Genomic DNA, 21,516 nt, shown 5'->3' with positions numbered 1-21,516 from the left:
ACGTGAAGACCTCACTGCCAGGGAGTGCAGCCTCTGGAGAAGTCAGCCCTGAGGCTGCTAAAAAGAGACCCTCCAACACTGCTCCTTTAGCAGCCGCACTCTCCCTTCCCAGGCAGGGCTTGCGGGAGCCAGGGGAGTAGGAAGAAGGAGGGAGTAAGTCTACCCACTCGCTCTGGGGGAATCCTGGTCAGGCAGGCACTGAGATTGCAGGGCCTCCTGCCTGCCCTGGAAGTGGGCTGCCCCTCCTTTCTCATCCTCGTTCACATCATCTATTTCAACAGAGCCCTTCTTGGGCCAAGTCTGTTACTGCTTCTTATTGCCCAGGACGGCTCCTCAGCCCTGCCTCCTCTGGCCACCTGTCTGGCCAGGTGCTCTCAAGGAACCCCTGCTATTCCCTTCCCCTGGGGGGAGCCAGCTCTCCTCCCCCCCACCCCCACACACACTCATACAGACACACACTCACACAGACACACACTCCACACACACACAGACACACACTCTCTCACACACACACGCACATTCACACACACACTCACACAGACTCACACTCACACACAGACTCACACTCACACACACACATTCACTCACACAGACACACAGACACACACACACTCACACTCATACAGACACACACTCACACACACAGACACACACTCTCTCACACACACACACAGACTCACACTCACACACATTCACTCACACAGACACACAGACACACACACACTCACACTCATACAGACACACACTCACACACACAAACACACACACACACACTCACACTCATACAGACACACACTCACACACAGACACACACTCTCTCTCACACACACACACACTCACACACACACACACACTCACACAGACACACACTCTCACACATACACACACACACACACACTCACACACACACTCACACAGACACACACACACACACACACTCACACACACACTCACACAGACACACACTCTCACACACACACACACACACACTCACACAGACTCACACTCACTCACACACATTCACTCACACAGACACACAGACACACACACACTCACACTCATACAGACACACACACACACAAACACACACACACACTCACACACACACTCACACAGACACACACTCTCACACATACACACACACACACACACACACACACACACACACACACGCACGCAGCCCCTCTTACCTTCCTGACTTGCTTTAGCTGGTTCCCCTCACCAGGTGAGTCCTCAGGGAGGAATTCTGTCTGCCACACCCAAGGCCTCCTCCAACCTCACCGCCTCGGCAACTCCAGCCGAGTCTTTGAATGCAGTACTGAGTGCCGTGTATGTCTGACCTTCCCTACAGCCTCTTCCTATGCGACTGCACACACCACACCGGCCCCCTTTTCACGTTTTATAGGTTCACCCAGACCCCTCAGCAGCCCCACGCAGCCCGAGAAGGTGGAGGTGGGGAACCTCAGAGTGCACTGTGACGGGGACAGAGATGGAGCCGGGAGAGGGCTGAGCCCCGCGGTCTGGGATCACAGCGTCACTCTGGACAATGCGAGAGGTGCCTGGGCCATATTCAGGTAGAGAGTTCTTAAATAATTTAGATATAAAAACCACCAAACCAGAACGGTCTGGAGGTACAGACAGGACCCACAGATGGGACACGCTGTACAATCCTGAGAAGGGCTGAGGTTCCAGCAGGGCTTCCCCGGGCCAGGATCAGACAGGGAACATAAAAGGGGCCGTCACGCTTCATGCACAAGCAGCCACCCTCCCTGCGACCCCTGGCTGAGGGCTGCTTTTCAAGTGAGGTCTCAGTGCTCTTAAAGCCGAGTGGAGTGTCTGGCTCGGGGGAGCAGGGGCCTAGGAAGACCCTTCCCTCCTCATCCTCCACATGCACAATGCCCTCCTTTCCTCCCAGGTGAGGAGGGACCCACGACAGGCATAGGAAGTCCCTGCCTCCAGACCCCAGCCCAGGGCCCGGGGAAGCTGAAAAGATGGAGATCTCAGCGCATTACTTCATGTCCTTCTTCAGCAAGCTGCTGATGAAGTCCTTGGCGTCGTCGGAGATCTCGTCGAATGCCTCGTCGTCGAAGTCCCAGGTGGCCGAGGTGACGTTGGCCAGGGTCTCGTTATCGTTGTCGCCCATGAAGGGGGAGAGTCCACTGACCCTGGGAGGAGAGCAGGAGAGCAGGTGAACTGGTGGTGGTGGTGAGGTAAGGGAGCAAGGAGGATAGGAGGAGATGATCCCCCCAAGGGAGTGCAGAGGGCAAAGGTGAGGGCCAGCAAAACCTTGCACCCCCAAACAAACGCCCTTGTGCCCGCCTCTCCTCCCGCCTGGGGAAATAAGAGAGCATGTGGCTCCCCAGGCTTTCGTGGCCCTGCCTCTCCTGGGTGCTCACTGTATTTTGGGGTGTCTCTGCACACTTTCTGCTGGTGAGGCCGAGGCCGAAGGAATTTACTTAAGTTCGCAGCAGGACACCTCCTCCCTGTCTTCTGTTCTCCCCCAGCCCCAGGCTGGAACTTCTCCCACAGAACCTTCGCAAGGTCCCTGTGCTCCTGCCCCTCCCATGTTGGTCACATGGTAGACAGCACCCATTGCTGCACCCACCAGTCTCGCTCCCATCAGCACCCAGAGGGCCCAGCACACAGAAGGCTCAGCAAGGCTGTGCGGGCAGATGGGTGGTGAACATGGAATCGCAATGTGGGCTTCGTGACCCATCTACCCTCAAGTTCAGTGCCCCGAGGCATTTAGGCCAAAGCAGGAAGCTTCCACAGAGGCGCCAGCACAGTGGAGGAAAGGGCAGGCCTGTTTATTCTCCGGGTGGCCTTGGACATTCCCTAAGCACTCTGTGAACCTACTGAACCACAGGGCGGTCACCGCCTCTACTTTTCCCCTCCTCCTTCCCCTTCTCCATCATCACCGTCACGGCAGCAAATACTCACTAGACAGTATGTGCCAGGCACTGGACAAAGAGGTGAACTCATTCAACCCTAACATCACCCTACAGTGCAGGTAACTCATGAGTTTAACAGATGAGGAAACTGAGGCACGGGGGTGGTGGTGGTGGTAGTAAGTAACTTGCCCAAGGATTCACAGCCAGTGAGATTTGAACCTAGGTGTTGCAAATGCAGAACCAGTTCAAAATAGTCCTACCCTGTTTTACAAGATGTGAGTTACGTTTCAAGGCAACAGACCAAAACCCCAACATCACACAGCCAGAGGATGCACAGAGAACAAAACTTTGACCTCCAGCTGGGCCTGGACCCATAGTCTCCCCCGATCACCAGTCACACACGGAACCAAAGGGCTGGGACATCACCGGAACCTGAATGCCACATCCCTTTCAGAGCAAAGGATCCGCTGTCCAGGAGATGCAGTGAAGAAGCCCTTTCCATAAACGGCCAAGTTCCAAGGTCTTACATCAAAACCTGCCCCCTCCAGCGCTTCCGCACACGTGGTCCCCCAAGCTCCTTAAAAACCCTTAACTAGTCCACCAAGCAAGATGGTTTTGAGGCATTGCTAAGTCTCCCACCTTCTCTGTTGCTGCCTTCTCGATCAATAAACCTTTCCTTACTCCAAACTCTGACGTTTTGAGTTTTGCCATTCGAAGCATTGGGCTCAGGAACTTGGGTTTGGTGACAGCATCTGTCTCTAGAGCCTGACTCTTACTTGCAATGTTATACAAACCTCTCCATGAACATGAAGTCAATGGTAGTGCAGGGACCTGCATGAGGCCGGGTCTACAGAAAGTTCGGGGCCCATGACCACAGACATTACCCTTCTTCTGTATACAGTTCCTCCCACTGCCTCCCCAGTCTGTGATCTCGGGAATGACTCCTTTACCCATAGTGTACTCCGGGTTAAAATTCGGATGGTAAAAGCTCAAAAAAGAATAGAACAGCTTTACGGCTTACTGCCCTCACCTCTCACCTCTGAGGAATTCATTGTCACACCGCGCACCCACTCCCCTTTCACCCTGATCGAGGGCCGGCCTCCACGTTGCACAGGGCCCCACCCTTTGATGCCCTCCCCGCCTTGGTTTAATATTCTGCTACTTTTATCTGGAGATTCTTAGTGTTTGGACAACTCAGCCCACTTTTAAATTTCATACTGGGCCTCACAGATTAGGTAGCTGGTCCTGCGCTGACCCCTCCTGAACCCCATAAGATGACTCTGGGGCATTCCTGCTATCAACTTCCCAAGTTAAGGCTTCACGAAATCCAGTCTCCTAAATCCTTAGGAGCCCATCAGTATAAACCACCACACAAACCCTTCGGGAGCTGTTTTGGCATTCAAGGCCCTCAGCCTATGAAATACATCTGTCCCTGCCAAAACCGGTTTGGCTCAGTGGATAGAGCGTCGGCCTGCTCCGGTCAAGGGCATGTACCTTGGTTGTGGGCACAATCCCCAGTAGGGGGTGTGCAGGAGGCAGCTGATGGATGTTTTTCTCTCATCTGTGTTTCTGGCTCTCTGTCCCTCTCCTTTCTTCTCTGTAAAAAATCAATAAAATATATTAAAAAAAAATAGAAAAAGAAAAAAGAAATACACCTGTCCCTGAAAACCAAGTTTTGTAAAACAAAACCCACTGAAATGCTGTGAGAAAACCTTGCCGTGGAAGAAACCTTCTGGTGTGACCTTTTGTGAGGAGAAGAAAGCTCTGGTAATGTGAATGATCTCACCCTAATCAATAGACTTGCGTTTTAGAGTAACAGATTTTTATAAATGGCCTCAAAGAGTCTTAGTCTCTGCTTTATGTTTTTTTTTTTTTTAAATATATTTTTATTGATTTTTTACAGAGAGGAAGGGAGAGAGATAGAGAGCTAGAAACGTCGATGAGAGAAACACTGACCAGCTGCCTCTTGCACACCCCCTACTGGGGATGTGCCCGCAACCAATGTACATGCCCCTGACCGGAATCGAACCTGGGACCTTTCAGTCCGCAGACCGACGCTCTACCACTGAGCCAAACCGGCTTCGGCTGATTTATGTTTTAAGAATGCAGGGAGATCATCCTTCTCGGTCACATTCAGTGGGGGAGGGTGGGAGCTTATCGGTCCCCCGAGTCTACAGTGTTATGTGCCACTCCCTTCCCGCTGGGGCCCCAGTTTCCCCTTTTATACACCAAGGGTGCTGGCCTAGCCTTCCCAGGCGCTCCCAGCTGTCCCATCCCTGCCATCCCGTGTGACCTGTTAAAAAAAGGAACAACCGGCCCAAGATGGAATCATTTGCTCTCACGACATCAGACCAAGATTTAATTGTAACTTCAACCTCTTCCAGAAATGCGATCTTTAAACAGTCAATCTGAAACTCCCCAATTAGCCCTACAGAGGTAATCTGCACAAGAAAACCCTGCTGGTCCCTTCCCTCCCCCCTCCCCTCCCCAAAGAAGAGGACCTGGCCTGAAATAATCCTTTCTTTTCTTTCCCTATGACTCCTTCTGCCTATAAAACCCTTCCATTTCATACTGCCACTGGGAGCATCTCTCTCTTTACTAGATGGGACGTTGCCTGATTTATGAATCGTTCAGTAAATCAATTCCACCTTCACATTTACTCCGCTGAGGTTTTGTTCTTTAGCAGATCTAAGGTAGGCCCACCAAGAAGCAGCCCAATTCCTGCTCGTCAGCCACCTGCTTCCTTCTGTTTTGACATTTTCCATTTGAAAGAGAGAGGGGGGAAAGTCCTGCAGCACTCCGGAAGATTGCAGAAAAAGCAAACAACCCAGCTGTGGAATGCTGCAAGGCCCCCTTCTGTAAACCTCCTTTCCTAATTAGGAATTGTAATCCTGCAAAGACAGGCCTTAATCTCTGTAATGCTCACAGCCAGGGAGAGCCTCCTCACCTCTGGCCTCTGGCGCTCCTCCCTCCTGGCAGCCCATCCATCTGACATGCTGGCTCCCCGCCTGACCGAGCTCCCCCAGCATCTCCCCTTAAAGTGCGTCTCTAAAATAAAACTTGGAATTTGTGCAGAGCATGATAACAAAGAGAGTGTTCTAATTTTAGCGATGCTGTTTCTGGGTGGTGGGATTTTACAGATTTTTTAAAAAAAATTTCTTTGAAGTTTTACTTTCTTGCCAGGATTTACATAAGGATTAAGCATCCTTTGATTAAAAAAATTAACCCAATAACAAACAGAATAATGTTAGCCTTAAAACTCAACCACTCACCTCTCTTCCTACTCTTGCTTAGTTTTTAATGGATCCCAAATATGGCATAAGGATTGTCCTGAGCTGAAGACAATTAGCTCTCTGTCCTCTCTCTTTCTGTCTAAAAGCAGGACATAAATTTCTCTTTGTTAAGGTGATATAAATTTCCATTTGTAGAGGAGACTCTTATATGCATAACAAACTTGCAAAACAATCCTTATTGACCATACCTTTCTTAGAACCTTCTAACAGCTTAACCCCTCCAGAAGTTCCAAGACCCTTTTCTCTGGCCTAATGATTTATCTCCAATTTATCGCTCTTTATTAAAATCTACACAAACAAAAGAGAAAGACGCAAATTGACCATACCTCTGTGACGGCCACCAGCCAATCAAGAGGTATATGCAAATTAGAAGGACAAAGATGCCCCTGCCCCCTGCCCAGCTGCTCCAGGTGCAGAATGGCTGGGTGGGAAAGGATGCCTGCTATGAGTGGGAGGGCAGTGGGTGAAGGGATCTACAGGAGCGGCACTAGGGCCGCAGTGGAGGGCCACAGTGAAGACAAAGACGGCAGATTCCAACCCGAGTCAGCAGCGAAGATGAAGAAGGAAGACTCTGTCCAGGGTCTGCAGCGGAGACAAAAGATTCCAGCTGGAGTCTGCAGCAAAGACAAAGATGGCAGACTCTGGCCAGAGTCTGCAGCAAAGGCGGCAGGCTCCAGCTGGAGCAAAGACAGAAGGCCTGTGTCCCAGGTGCTGGAAGCCAGGGGAAGGAAGGCCTATTGCACAAATCTTTATAAGCTTCAGATTCTAAATGCCTCCTGGAGTCACATTTATTTCTCTCTTATGCATATGTACATAGTCAAATCTGTGTTTTTTCCCCCCCTCCTGTTAATCTGTCTTTTGTCAGTTTGAGTTGCAGGCCCCACTACTGAACCTAAAAGGGCAGAGGAAAATTTTTTTTCCTCCCCAACTTGACCAAAGGACTCATCTGGGTTTCACAAAATTGTTATCAGTGTGGGCAAGTTTTTGGATGCTCTTTTCCTCACTTGAAATGGTCTTTCACCAGTGAGCACAGAGTCTTCATGTTCATTTTTAATGGCCAAATGTTAGTCTTCGTGCTGATGAGTCCCAATGGTCAGTTCTGCAGGATGTTCTAATTTCTTAATTCCTCACTGCAGCAAAACTCCGCCCAGGGAATCTGACGCACAGTCTGTTCTGCTCTCAGGGCAGAATGGCAGGAGAACGGTGAACCCTTCCTCTAACAAAGAGAAGTGCTTCTTGGACTACACTTTCCCCGAGGTGTTTTTCAAGCAGCAGAAGACCAGCTGGCTGCAAGAATGGCCAGTTAAGGAGGCCAGACATTTGCTAGCAGAACTACTGATAGCTTAGGAAGAGTCCGCCTTTGATCCCATTTCAGCCTTCAAATACTGTAGTGTGGTGAGAGAACTGAGAGGGTGGGCAGCTCCCACAGGAAGAGCTGGGAATCATATTGTGCATGGCCTAGGAAGCAGAGAGCTGAGATCTAGTCATGCTAAGCACCACCCAAGAACCTGCAGGTGGTGGCTGGGCTTGGTGTGGGCATGGGGTACCCGAGGAGCTGGACTCAGAGAGATGTCTGGCTCATCGGTGGAGAGGAGGGCTGCCCTGGGTGGGGCCACTGGATCCCTCTGAAGAGCCCTCATTCAAACCCAAGTCTGAGTACGTACCTGATGCTTTGCCCCAGTCCACCGCCTGCTGTCCCCAGAAGTTAGATCTGATGGGGTTGACTCTGGCTCTCTCAAGGCGGGTGCTCAACAAATGAGCAGAAATGGAAAGTCTCTCACTGACCCAGCCAGGAAGATGGTTGGGAGGAGAAAGCAGAGCAGTAACTGCTCTTTACCTTGGTTTGAGGGAAGGGAGAGAAAAGGAATGCTGGAGCAGGGGTGAGGGCTGGGCACAGAGAGGGGTTTGGTATCCTTGCAGGCAGTGAGGGAACACCAAGTGCTCGGGGACTAGAAGACAGGGAGGTAGGAGAGGAAGGTCTTAGAAAAAAGGCGGGGCTTAGAATGTCTTCCACATAGAAGTGTGGCCTAGAGCACCCCGTCCTCTCTTTCCTGCCAGAAATCAAGCAGGCTTTTCTAACACGAGAAGAGTCTCCAGGAGATTCACAAAATTGACGGTTTCTCTTCAGAACAGGGGTGAGAGGGGAGGGGCCCCATAGCCCTGCCTGCTGCATCTCTACTCTGCCTGGAAAAGCCCGGCAGGCAGTGGGCCAGCTGTCCAGCCCCAGGACCGGCTCTGCCCTGACCTCTCCTGGGCTTGAGGAGTCCCTCAATCTACGAAGACAGCAGGCAACACTGGTTGCTTAAGAGGCGCTCACAGACATGTGTTAAATAATAAATGTTATCACCTGTCCCCCAGCTCCCTGGCTTCCCCATCTCTCCCTGGCCTCAGGAAGGAGATGGAGCGGGTGGGGAGGAGGTTGTCTGGTACACACACTTAGAAGGTGGCCTCGACAGGAACGGCCAGACAGACAACCAAGCTCCACAGAGAGGGACGGGATACACAAGAATGCACTCCCCTCTCGGTAAAGCTTCTGTAACTGTGGCTCCTAAGCCTGGCTGTGCGGCAGGGGCACCAGCGAGCTCTTCTGGGTGCTCCAGCCGTGGCTCCAGGTTTCTGCACAGCAGGCCCAGGAGGAAGCCATCTGGCTGGTTCCAACAGCTGTTTCGGCACCATGTGCCCTGCTGAGAGCTCTAGCTTGGGAGGGAACTGCCCAACCTCAATCCCACTGTGAGAGGCAGCGGGGAAAAGTCCCAGCAGGCAGAGCACCCACAGCGAGGGGTGCCGGACCCTGGGCGGGGTGGAGAGGGGGCTCCTGGGGGCTGAGCAGGGCAGACCTGCATCCCCACCACACGCACCTCTCTTCCCTCTCCCCCTCCCTCCCCCAAACAGCTTCAGGCTGGTGCTCCACTCATCAGAATCATTTTCTCCCCATTTCAAAAGCTCTGCCTTACTTCTTGGTCTTTGCTTTAGAAACAATCTATCATAGTAAACAGTATAACACATTATCTCAATTACTATGTTCCTCCACCTGAAAGGATTTTCATTTCAAAATGAAGTGCCCTTATGACCTAGTGATTCCAGTTGTGGATTATATATGTCCAACGGAAATGCATAAATATATTCACTACCACACGTGTAACCTGAACCCTTGCAACACCCGACTGGAATCTACTCAAAAGCCCATCCATCAACACAGAATAGACACACAAGTGGGATGATGCTTCCCAGTGGACCCTGCACAGCACCGAGAACGAGCGGCTACCACTACACACAATAGCATGAGTGCGTCTCACAGTCAGTGTTGAGCAAAAGAAGCCAGATGTGTCTTTCTGGGTGATTTCATTTATATCAGGTTCAAGAAAAGGCAGAACTAACGCATGTCCTTAGACATGAGGATTATAGCTACACCCACGGGGATAGTAACTGGGCGGGCACTTAGGAGGGCCCCGGGGCATTGGGAATGTGTGGTTCACGATCTGGGTGTGGGTTATGCAGATGTGTCCCTGTGAACACCTACTGAGCAGTTTAGTCACTGCTCTATCCCTGACCAGCAGGGAGACCAAAAGCCCTAGTTGGTCCGGGACTGTTCTCGCTTTGGTACTTAAAAGTCCTGTATTCTAGGGAACGCATTAATCTTGGGTCACCAGGACTGTGGGGAGTGGACAGCCATGTGGGCGTCTTTGGCCCTGATCATCTCAATGCCAATGAAGGTCGTAGCCTTGCCATGACCCTCTCCCTGGTTTGTCCTGAGGATTAAACAAGAGCCCTGTGAAATCCATGGCTGCAGATGATCTCGGCTCATGTGGGAAAGCCAGGGAGACAGCCAGGCACGTCTCTCGTGGCTGTAGAGGGACTCAGGGACCAAGCCAGGCCTAGGCTAGGGTGAGCATCATCTAGCCGGGGCAGCCCCAGCAGGGGGAGGGTAGGCCCACTGCCCTGCTTCCTTAGTTACCGAGGAGCCGGGCCTCCGGAATCAGGTGCAGTTTTCTTTACTCATCAGCCCCCTTTTTCTTGGAGGAGTCTGGGATAGGGAGAGGCAGGGAAACGCACTCCTGGCCGGGCCTTCTCTGCTGCTCTGGGGGAAGCCATGGTGGTGGGGGTGACAGTGAGGAGGGGGGGAGATGACCCTGGGGCACAGAATCTGTGATACAGGGAGGCTGTGATGCTGAGGGAGGCGGTCCTAACAGGCCACAGTGACAGTAAAACTCCCGAGCCTGTGGAAAAGCCACTCTGCGCGCGCGCACACACACACACACACACACACACACACACACAAATCACTCCACGTTTGGTAAGGCTTGAGTGACGGTGGTTCCTGGGCCTGTGTGTTCCAGGGTCGCCCGCAGCCATTGCTCACACTGGGGACCCCAGGGGTCCGAGGAAGTGTTCTGAGAGATCCTCCTCATACTGACTATAAACACGCTTATTTTTTCCTTTCGCTTTAAGCACAAAATCTATTCTCCCCCTCCCCCCCAAAAAATGAATGCATGCACATCCACACCTTCTGGGTAACCATCCCATAGCTGTGTGCTACCACACAAGGTCACGGGCTGCCTCGGAGGCTGATGGCGGTCTGCAGCCGGGCTTCAGAGATCCCACCAAGACAGAGTGTTTGGTTTATGACACGGATACAGGTTACACGGGCGTGTTCACACCCCCACGTGGCTGACAACTCCTCACAGTCCTAGTGCCCCTCCCAGCTATATCCCTCCAGGTGAAGCTATCATCCCACCTACAGCCTGGTACTCAGAGCTCGGTCCTTGGACCAGCTCTACTGGCAGCCTGGACCCTCCTGGAAATGTGGATTCCCAGGCCACCCAGGCCTCCTGAACCAGACCCTGTAACCTACATTGTCTCAGGTGATTCATGTGTGTTCCTGTTTGTGAAGCGCCGGTCCACACCACCGCAGCGAGGATGGGCGGCTGTCCTCTGCAGACAATGACGATGCCCACGGGAGACGCACACCTGGGCTCCCTCCCTCCTTCTCTCCACACCCACCTCCACAAGGGAAGGTAAATCACATGGTACCAGCCGCATTCCCACCCTCCTAACAAGAGGCCCCAGGCTGGCTAGCATCAGGGACGGTGAGGGGCCCGGAAGGCTGGACCTGGGGTGTGGAGCTAGATGCTCCCAGGGGGGTGTGAAGTGGGCGGCTGCCCTCCTGGGAGCGCCAGAAGGGCGGGCCAGGGGAGGGGGTCAGATGGGAGCCTGCCACCCTCCTGGCTCTGGGGCAGGCTCGCCATCCTGAGCCACCCTGGCCCTCAGAACATCAGGGGAGCACTCCCCGTCCCCAAGACTCACAGGATGTAGCAGATGACCCCGATGCTCCACATGTCCGTGGCGTAGCCAATGGGCTCGTAGTTGATCACTTCGGGTGCCACGAACTCCGGGGTGCCGAAGAGGACCTTCAGAGACCCTGCGTTCTCTGTAACCAGAGAGAGAGGGATCACTGGCCAGAGCACGGTGGAGCCAGCCCATCATTCTCAGATGCCCTCATCTGTGTGCCCGGGAGAGACACAGAGAGGGCCGGCCTCAGCTGCCTGCTGTCTCCCGGGAGAAGGCACAGAGATCCTGGCCACCCATTAAATAAGGGCATCACTGCACCAGGAAACCTGCCAGCAGCACCCTCGCCTCAGTGCCTTCAGCTGGTGGGAGGTGAGGGGCGGGGAGGAGAGGCTGCTAAACCCCTGCCGCCAGGGCTTTGCCCTGTGTCTGCCTCTCCCATGAGTGCCTGAGGCGGGACTGTGACCTGTGCTCAGTAATAACGAGCTCTGCTGCCTGCTCGACAAACTTTCCTGTTTAACATTCTCGACAACCCCAGGCTCCAAGGACAGGGCGGCCCAGGGAAGCGGAGTGATTTACCCGCCCAGCAAACAGTGGTGCCAGGGGTCCTGGCTCCCGAGCCAGGCTCCTCCTACCCCACGGACTCCCCACGTGCAGCCTCATCTCTCTCCTCCCAGGAGCTGCGGGGAGGATCGTCAGGAAAACCTTGACCGCAGGCTTCTGAGCCCACAGGATAAGAGCTGTCCAGAGCTTGCACACAGGGTGCCAGCTGCTGGAGGGGTGGCATGCCTTTGGCCCGGGGCTGCCCCTGGTCTTGTTAACTATGAGCCCCAGGGAGGGCTCTAAGATAAGGTGACCAGACGTCCTGCTTTCCAAAAATCGGGACTTTTTTTTAAAACGCCGCGGGACACGGGACAAATTGTTAAAAATTGGGACTGTCCCGCCAAAAGCGGGACGTCTGGTCACCTTACTCTAAGATAGGGGTGTTGAACTCAGTCAGAGAAGGGGCCAAAATCTAAAATCCAGCCTAAATCGCGGGCCAAATGGTTTACTGAACAGTCATAAACTGTCATTGTGATGGAAACGCAGCGGAGTGCAGTGATGACAGCGCGGTGCGGGCCACATTGCAAGGCCTGGTGGGACGGATTTGGCCTGCGGGCCTTGTGTTTGACACATGTGCTCTAAGACAAAGCACCGAATGGCTCTCGGACATTGGAGCTCTGCTCCAGCTCCAGCCGGAACCCTTCCTGCTACATCTTAACTTCCCAGTTCTCTGCTCCCCGTAGACACCTGTCCCCACAGACCCCCTCTCTAAGGGAGCCTGCCCATGTGTTCTCTCGTCTCTGACCCTCAGCTCCCTAGGCCAGTTGTGCCCTATTTGTTCAAACTGTTGGTGTTTCCTGCCCACCAGCGGTGGCCCCACACCGTGCCCTCAGCAGGAGAGAACGGAGCAGGCTCATTTGCCCAACCTTGGGGCACGGATCACCAGAGCCCCACAGCCTGGCGGGACCACCCTCCCTCATTTTCCTCTTTATCACCCACACAGTCTCAACCAGGACTGGGCATCCTGGGAGAAGATTTGTCAGGTGCCATTAGCTCCTTGCCGGCAGGGAGGAAAGGCCAGCTCCGGCCGGCCCCAGGCCCGTGTGGCCAAGGCTGTGGTCAGGAGGTGGTGGGGGGGAAAGCTGTTTCCTCAGTTCCTGAGACACACAGGCAGGGTGGGTGGAGGTGGCGTGTGAGGCAGACAGTCACCCACCCAAATGGCTGCAGGGCTGGGTCCAGGTCCCCACCACCTCTTGCACCTCCCCTCGCTGCCGGAACAGCACAGGTGCTCAGGAAGCTCAAACTGCGTCTGGGGTCCCTATTCCAGCCCCAGCACCTCTCCTGGCTCCTGGGGGACCTGCTGGGCAAAGCTACTGTGAGCCTCGATTTCTTAGTCTATAAATTGGGCTCATAACACCTGCCTTGCCTACCCCACAGGGTTGCTGTGAGAATCAATTGAGCGGATACAGCAGGAGACTGGAGACGGGACAGTAGGAGGCAAGTGCAGGAGGAACCATCACCAAGGTGAGTTTGGGGATTGAAGGCACCAGAGTGAAAAATATAAGAGGGGCAACAACAAAAATGATAATAATAAATTGCTAACACCTACAAAAGTGCTTACTTACTGGGCATTGCTCTCATCACTATTCATGCGCATTCACTCATTGGACCTCCGTAACAAACTCTGTGAGGTGGGTACTGCGGCCATCCCACTTCACGGACCAGGAATTTGAGACTTAGCCTCACAACTACAATAGTTAGTGGTAGGGGTGGGATTTGAACCTGAGCCATCTGCACAGTCTCTGAGTTTAACTCCAATGCTGTGCATTCCCTCTGATACCCACTGTGTGGGACACAGCCACAGCCACTGCCACGACGTGTTGAGGACAACAGGAGAGAGGCCTTACCCAGCCTTCGGGCCAGACCGAAGTCGATGAGCTTGATCTTGGTGCCCGTCTTGTTGACACACATGATGTTCTCGGGCTTGAGGTCCAGGTGGACGATGCCCTGCTTGTGGATGTACTCCACGCCCGCCGAGATCTGCCGCATGTACTGGATGCACTCGCGCTCCGTCAGCTCGAAGTCCTCGTCGATGATGCGCTCGAACAGCTCACCCCCCGACACGCTGCGGGAACGGAAGGGGCCAATAGTTAGACCACAAGATCAGAGAGCCCGGGCTGGCAAGGATTCTGGCCAAGGGCAGGTCAGGGGTTGGGGAGACGGGCAGGGTATGGGGGTGCCCGGCACTTTTTGCTGTGTCCTGAGTCCCAGGCCTCCTGCTCTCCTCTTGGGGGACTCGGCCTGTGCCCACTAAGCTGTAGGGGGATTCAGGGAAGCACCTAGGCCGGGCGGTCTCAGGGGTGGTCATGAACTGAGAGATCCAGACATGATCTCCTGAACAAAAGGTTAACTGCTGGGGCAGCTTTCATTCCCCAAATGACTATTGATGTACAGGGGATCATCCTTTTTTTAAATTTTTTATATACTTTATTGATTTTTTTACAGAGAGGAAGGGAGAGGGATAGAAAGTCAGAAACATCGATAAAGAGAGAAACAGTGATCAGCTGCCTCCTGCACAGCCCCCACTGGGGATGTGCCCACCACGAGGTACATGCCCTTGACCGGAATCGAACCTGGGACCCCTCAGTCTGCAGGCTGACACTCTATCTACTGAGCCAAACTGGTTTCGGCCAGGGGATCCTTCTTGTACTCCAGCCGTGTCTTTTAGTGACAGAGAATTGAAACTTGAAATAATACTCATAGGAACAGGAAAGTATGTTCAACAATAAGCCTCAGCGAGTTCGTTGGCTGTAGCCTACCACACTTATAGTTGTGATCCATCTGCTTCCTCTGGCTAGGCCTGTAGTATCAGCTTACTCTTTCCAGCTTAACGGACTGGTCCTGCAGGCTGTGGCCCAGGCTAGAATGTGGTACATCCTTCTTGCTTGGATAGACAGTGTTTCTGGGGCCCACAGAGGACATCTTCTGCCAAGTACTGCCCCAGGGGCCAGCCGGCCAAAGTATTGGCCTTCAATGCAAATGCACGGCCTCACTTCCGGAGTCGAGTGATCCTCTCTCTTCCCATCCCACCCCCTTGACCCACCTTCCTTGCTCACTGCTCAGAAAGTTTAAAGCAGCAGTCGCCAATCTTTCGGACCTCATGGACCATCAATTGGTGAATGCTGGTTTAAAGCGTCTCCTGGGTAACTCCTGTAGACATCAGTCCTCCAGCTGAACAAGACTGGGTGGGCTCCATTCTAGGCTAGTCCTCTTCCAGGGGCCTTCCCTCTTCTAAGGGGAGTCATCAGGAAGAAGGGAAAGAGCTGCGTTTGAATCCTGTCTCTGCCTCGCAAGTTGTGTGAGTTCATTTTTCTGAGCCCCAGTTCCCTTCTTCATAGAATTGCTAGGAACGAAGGATCCCTCGTAAAGCATCATGCCTGACACACAGTAGGTGCTCTGCACATATTATTGCCAAATGCATCACCTCTCTGACACCCGAGGGAGAGACAGGCCTCTGTCACCACATAACAACAACCACTTTCACTTCTGGACCCGCTAAACTAGGGGGAAAAAATTATTTGTGTACATGGCCACTGGGGGCGCTGCAACAGACCCTTTTAGAACCAACCAAGAAGGAGGTCCAGGGCGACCAGCAGGTGGCGCCTCTGTCCTCAAGCTCTTCATGTCTACTGCTCTCCGCCCAGGCTCCAAGTAGAAGGAATCTGCACTTAGGTCACAGGTGATTCTTAACACATGTGCTTCAAAGATGCGATAAAAACAGCCCCACCTACAGGGTTGCTGTGAAGACAGAGTTAATGCACCTAAAGTGCTTAGAGAAGTGCCTGGCACATGGCAAGTTCTCAATATTATGTTATCATTTTTTATGTTTTTAAAGAACTAGTTGAGGCTTTTGTTGAAAATACAGATTCCCAAGCTCCACTCCTGGAGATTCTGATTTTAAAAATTTGGGAGGGATCTGAGGATCCATATTTTTAATAAGTGCCCCAGCTCATTCTTATGATCGAACAAGTTTGGGAAGTACTGTCTTACTCCATCACCAGCTCTGAGAGGCAGTGGAAATCCGCATCCTCCTGGATAAAGCACACCTGATTGTCCCTATGAAATGAGCCTTCCCTCTCTGGGTCTCCACAGCATTGTCTCTGCACTTTTGTTCAAGTCTGCCTTTCCTTACAGCTGTTTGTGAACATGTCTGGGAAAGGTCTGGCTCATATCTAGACCCCTGTTTATACCTGACGATGTCAGCACAGACAAGATGCCCCAAAATGTCTGCTTCTAAATTTAAAGCATTCAGAAAAAACAAGCAGCCATCACCTGCAGTGCCCTTGGCAATGAGTAGTAGGAATCGGAGCTAAAGAGATAATTACGGAGGCATTTCTAGAGGTAACCTAGTCAATATATGGTCAGATAGGTTCACATCTATTCAAATATATTTAAAATATTTCAAAAATGAATCCTTCGTTCCTTTTTTTTTTTTTTTTTTTTTTTTTTTAGAATGAAAGGAGCTACAAAAAATATGATGAATGATTCTATAGATTTCAGCCCTGGCTGGAGTGGCTCCTTTGGTTGAGGGTCATCCTGTGCACCAAAGGGTCATTGGTTTGATTCCCAATCGGGGCTCATACCCAGATGGCGGGTTTGTCCCCTGTTGGGGTGCATATGGGAGACAGCTAACAAATCTCTCTCTCTCTCTCTCTCTCTCTCTCTCTCTCTCTCTCTCTCTCTCTTTCTCTCTCTCTCTCTGTCTCTCTCTCCCTCCTTCCCTCTCTCCTTAAAATCAATAAAAACATTTTAAAAAAGAAGCAGTTAAAAAAATGGTTCTATTAAAAACACTCAAGACGTTTCTCCATCAAACAGCAAATGGCACTGCTTGAGTGCCAACCTTGGTGCTCGCAGAGGCTGAGCCTGTTTAAAGTGCAGATGAATCTGCTCCCTCTCCTTGGGTTGAGTTCCTATGGGGGTGAGCTCCTGACCCCGAGGGCAGGTGAATCCTCTGGCATCCGTGCCTGGAAGATTTGCTCCTGTCCTTGGGGGAGGCGTGGGGTGGAGGGATGAAACCCAGACCTGCGGAAGCCTTCTTACATTTTCCCCCAACATTTTCCATCCAGCTTGCCAACTCCCAATTCCAAGCTAAGTATGGTATTCTGCCCACTGGTGCTGCTGCCCGGCCTTACCCAGGCTGGGCTGCCTCCTCCCCCTCCCTGCATGCCCTCATGAACTTGCTCAAGATTTAACTTCTAAAGATAAGACATTTGTTCACATGTTCCCACATGCCACCTGCCTGGACCAAGAACCTGCTCTAGAACAAATGTGAAAAGCTGCAGCCGCAGGGCTGTGGTGAGGGTGGGGCCACAGACATGGCTAAATTCTTTCTGGAAGTGAGGAGGCAAGTTGGAGTTTGGGGCTGAAAAAAGTTTAAGATATGATGGAGATTGTCTTTGAATCTTTTCCAATTCCACAGAATTTTAAGAACAAATGGGAATCTAACCTAAATACTTCTCCTACTAGAAGGATTTAATAATGACAAAAATCACCACTAAACAGTAATAGGACCTGAATAGCAGGGTTTGTTCCGTAGTTCTCAGTTGGGTGTTAAAATGCTCACAACCTAATTTTGATGGGAAAAAGACCAGGACAGAGAAAAAGTCAACGCACCGTATTACCATTGCAGTGCACTGTGCCTGCCATACATTATTCCCTTTGATCTCCACGCTATTCACAAGGCGGTTTATATCCTCCTTTTATAGATAATAAAACTAAGGGTTGGCAGAGTCGAACAATTTACTCAAGGCCAAACAACAAGTAAGAGGCAGAGTTGGGACTGCGGTGAGGTTTATGGGACTCAAAGCTGGGCTGTTAACCACTTTCCTAAGGAACAGAAACTGAAAGGGACTCATCAAAGTGTCCGCAGAATGAGGGAGGGATTCAACCCTTAAGCTCGGGGCTGCTTTGCTGGCCTCCGGCTTGCCATGTCTGGGAAGGAGCAATTCCAGGATGCTGCTGTCAACGGCACAGTATCTCTCAAGGTTTCAAATATACATCGATTCAGCACCCTAGACTCCTGGGAGTTTATCCTCCAGATGTACACAGGCATGAGTGAAAAGGTGTGTGGGACCAGGGTACAAAAACCGCTTATTTGTAAAAGCAAACACCTGGAAACTACCCACCTCCTGCCAAAGGAGAACAGTAACCATGGTGTTTGCATGTGATGATGTTGCATGGAGCAGAACAAGGGAGCTCCCTGACTACTGAGACGGGACTATCTCCAAGGTAAACTGTAGGATGAAAAGAAGCAACGTGTGGGGTCATAACTACGAGTTGCCATTATGCCAAAGGGTGGGAAATGTGGATATATATTATATATATCATATAATGTGCTTGTATTTTCAAAAAGAAACCAGATACAGACAAAATCAAAGAGATTGTCTCCTGGTGGTGGTGGTGGGGTAGGAAGAGGGTAGATGGGGGCAGGGGATGGGAATGGGATTTTTCATTGCATTTGTCCTTATGTTTTTTGATGATTTAGTACCAAATATTAAAAATAGTCAAATTAGGAAAAGGAAAAGAAATACTTAAAAATATAGACACAAAATGGAGGACATTTGACTTACTGACACTAGTATGTACATGTGTGTGTTTGCATGCATGTTTTAACACACGTGTATGCACAAGTGTTTGCACACATGCACGCGTGTTTGCACACGTGAGTTTGTGTATGCATGTGTGTGTGTGTGTGTGCGCGCGCGCGCATGCCAGCAGTTCAGAGGTGAGAGGTGGAGAAGTGGGACTAGAGGAAAGCCTGGAAAAGTAAAGCCCTGGCCAGAGGTCACCAGGCCCATCTCCCTGCTGTGGACAACCCGGCACAGAAAGCGCTATTCTTTGGTGACTGACAAGTGAAGAAAGTACAAATGAGCACACGGAACACAGCAAGAGGATGGAGCAAGGTTACCTCCTACATCTGAGCCCCCACCTGTACCCCTCCCTCTCACAGGCTAGTCAGGAAGTTGCTCCATCACTCCCTTTCTTCCTGAAGCCACCTCCAGGTCAGAAGGCCCCTGAATGGAACCAAGGAGCCTTTCACAGGGAGGTGAGGCGTCCTCCGAGATCTGCCCATTTGTTATGGACATGAGCAGGGCTCAGCGGGCTGGTGGTCAGTGGTCAGGCTCAGAGCTGTGCTGAGTGGTCCGTCCCTGGCTGGATGGGCTATGACTATCTTGCATCACGCCCCTGCCTGCAGTGAAGGGGGGGGCGGAGAACAGTGGGCTGCTGGGCAGTGGTGGGCTACTCACATCTCCAGGACCATGACGATGTTGGCCTTCTCTTCGAAGGCATCCACACACTGGACCAGCTTGGGGTGGTGGAGGCAGTTCATGATGCTGATCTCCTCCCGGATGTTCTCTTTCTCCTTTGCTGAATAAGCTTTGAAGAATTTCCCTGCCCAGATTTTTCCAGTTTTCTTTTCTACAAGTCGAAAGACCTGTCCGAATTTCCCACTGCAAGGGAAAGGAGGAGGGAAAAGGCACATTTAGCTACGCCTTCCACTGACTAGGGGATGGCCAACAAATCTGGCCCGCCTGTTTTCATAAAGTGTTATTGGAGCGCAGTCATCCCATTGGTGTGCATATTGTTTATGGGAGACCTCGTGTGGCTCCCCCTCTGTCCCACCCGCCTTTGAATTTGAAGAGAAGCAGTTGCAACACAGACTGCATGGCCCGCAAGGCCTGAAAGATCCAATATTTGGCTTTTTACAGAAAGAGTTTGCCAGCCCTGCTCTAGGTCAGGGAAGTGCATTTCCAATACTGCAAACTACTCTCCCCATCACTTGCCAGCTGCAGCCCGTGCTGGCCCCGCATCCCGCCCAAACATGCCAGCCTGCTGCTCCTTCAGCCCAGGCACCGCCTTGTGGGGCCTCAAGCATGGCTAGTGGACTTCTCTCTCCTGCCCCTCAGAGGGACTCAGCAGGTCAGGTGAGGAAGTCTCCCCAAACACAGAGAATGTTCGAGTGGCTTCCTCCCTCCCCCTCAGCACTGTCCCGGAGACAGCCTGGAGGCCCTGCTGCCCACTGTGGGGCAGGGTGTGGTCCTCTGACAGCTCCTCCTGGTGGTGCCGGCTCCCTGTACCAGCTGTTAGGAGGCTGGGAATACAAGCGGAGACCACCCTTTGCTTCCACCTCCCGTGCTCGGGAATAGAGTGCTAGTGGGAGGCAGCCTGGGACGCTGCTGATGGAGGGGGCGCTTGGCTGTGACCAGGTGTCAGGATGGGGTCCAACCCCAGGAACGACTCAGAGTGAAAAGTGGGGAGCACGGGGAGCAAGAGTCAGGCTGGCCTGCCTTCTGTGGGTCGGATGGGAGGGTCCTGAAAGCAGCCCGGCCCGGATGTGGTCCCCGCAGCTCAGAGCTGGGTGGAGAATGAGGCTCAGCAAAGGAAGGCTCGCCCAAGCCCTCCACAGAGGGGTCAGCACAGAACTACACGTGGCTCCTCCGAGAGCTCTGGGTGGCCATGCTTTCATGGAGTGCTGTCCCTCCCTCCTGATGCTGCAGGCATGCCAGGCTGGGGAGCTGGCAAACCCAGGAAAGAACAGGAAGACAAGGCATGGAATTCACTGGGAGGGAGGGGGAGGAGAACGGGGGGGCGGGATGGGGAGAAGGTGTTTGTGCCACGCTCAGGCTGTGGGCCTGAAGGGTGCTTCCCACTCCACTTACGATCCTAGTCTCTCTTCGATGTCGTAGAAGTCAGACACTTTTTGTTCGGTATTGATCGTCACCGTCCGGTAATCAACTTCAGTCTCCTTCTCATCTGCAGGGCGGGGGTTGGAGTGGGTGTGACCATCAGATCCCTGCTCATCCCTTTCCACCCCTAGAGCCCACCCAAGAGGATCGTCCAGCACTCACCATCATCGGACACCTCCACTTCATCCTTCGGCTCTGTGGAGACAAGGAGGGGACACAGGGATTAGTACCGAAGGCCTATTGAGAGCAAAACCTGCTGGGAGCTGTCAGGCCTCAGCCTTCCCAGGCACAAGGCCACCATGCCCAGAGCCTGTGTGGTCAGTCAGCTCATGCTGCAATAGGGCCATGTGTGTGCGGGCAGCCACTGGCCTCCTCACCCCACCAGCCCCACCCCAGCTCCCGCCTCCATCCCTCATGGCCCCCTAGGCACACCCTCTTCACATCTCTTCCGATCCCTCTGACTTTCAGAACCTACACACAATTGTGACGGCCCTTTCTGCTCTGGCTCGAAAGTCAGCAACTTATGATTGCCAGCATGTCCAATCCATTTATCCATTTACTGAACGTCTTTCACGGAATTCCAGCCATGTGTTGTGGGTATACAAAACAAAATACACAGAGGCATAATACCTCCTTCTTCCTGGAGCTTATATCTTAGTTCGGAAGGCAAAAACACATTTCCTTAAGAAACCCATGGCACATCTATATATATAAAAGCCTAAGTGACTGTTTGACTGTTAAACTGGTAGCTATGAT

The 21,516-nt window shown here is 52.3% G+C and overlaps 1 protein-coding gene across 2 annotated transcripts in view; it reads right to left on the bottom strand.

The window, feature by feature from the left end:
- MYLK (myosin light chain kinase) overlaps positions 1-21,516 on the bottom strand; it is a 183,269-nt gene that overhangs the window by 15,650 nt on the left and 146,103 nt on the right. For both annotated transcript variants that reach the window (XM_045583939.1, XM_036447529.2), the window contains 6 exons: positions 20,923-20,955; positions 20,734-20,827; positions 19,321-19,524; positions 13,921-14,138; positions 11,489-11,612; positions 2,013-2,165 (listed from right to left, as the gene is read on the bottom strand). In XM_045583939.1, the coding sequence (XP_045439895.1) occupies positions 2,013-2,165; positions 11,489-11,612; positions 13,921-14,138; positions 19,321-19,524; positions 20,734-20,827; positions 20,923-20,955 (826 nt within the window). The remainder of the gene's footprint in view (positions 1-2,012; positions 2,166-11,488; positions 11,613-13,920; positions 14,139-19,320; positions 19,525-20,733; positions 20,828-20,922; positions 20,956-21,516) is intronic.

Source organism: Pipistrellus kuhlii, unplaced genomic scaffold, assembly GCF_014108245.1.
Source record: "Pipistrellus kuhlii isolate mPipKuh1 unplaced genomic scaffold, mPipKuh1.p scaffold_m20_p_2, whole genome shotgun sequence".
Lineage (NCBI taxonomy): Eukaryota > Metazoa > Chordata > Mammalia > Chiroptera > Vespertilionidae > Pipistrellus > Pipistrellus kuhlii.
Note: the sequence above shows the minus strand (reverse complement) of the source record. Positions and strands in the feature narration are given on the sequence as shown.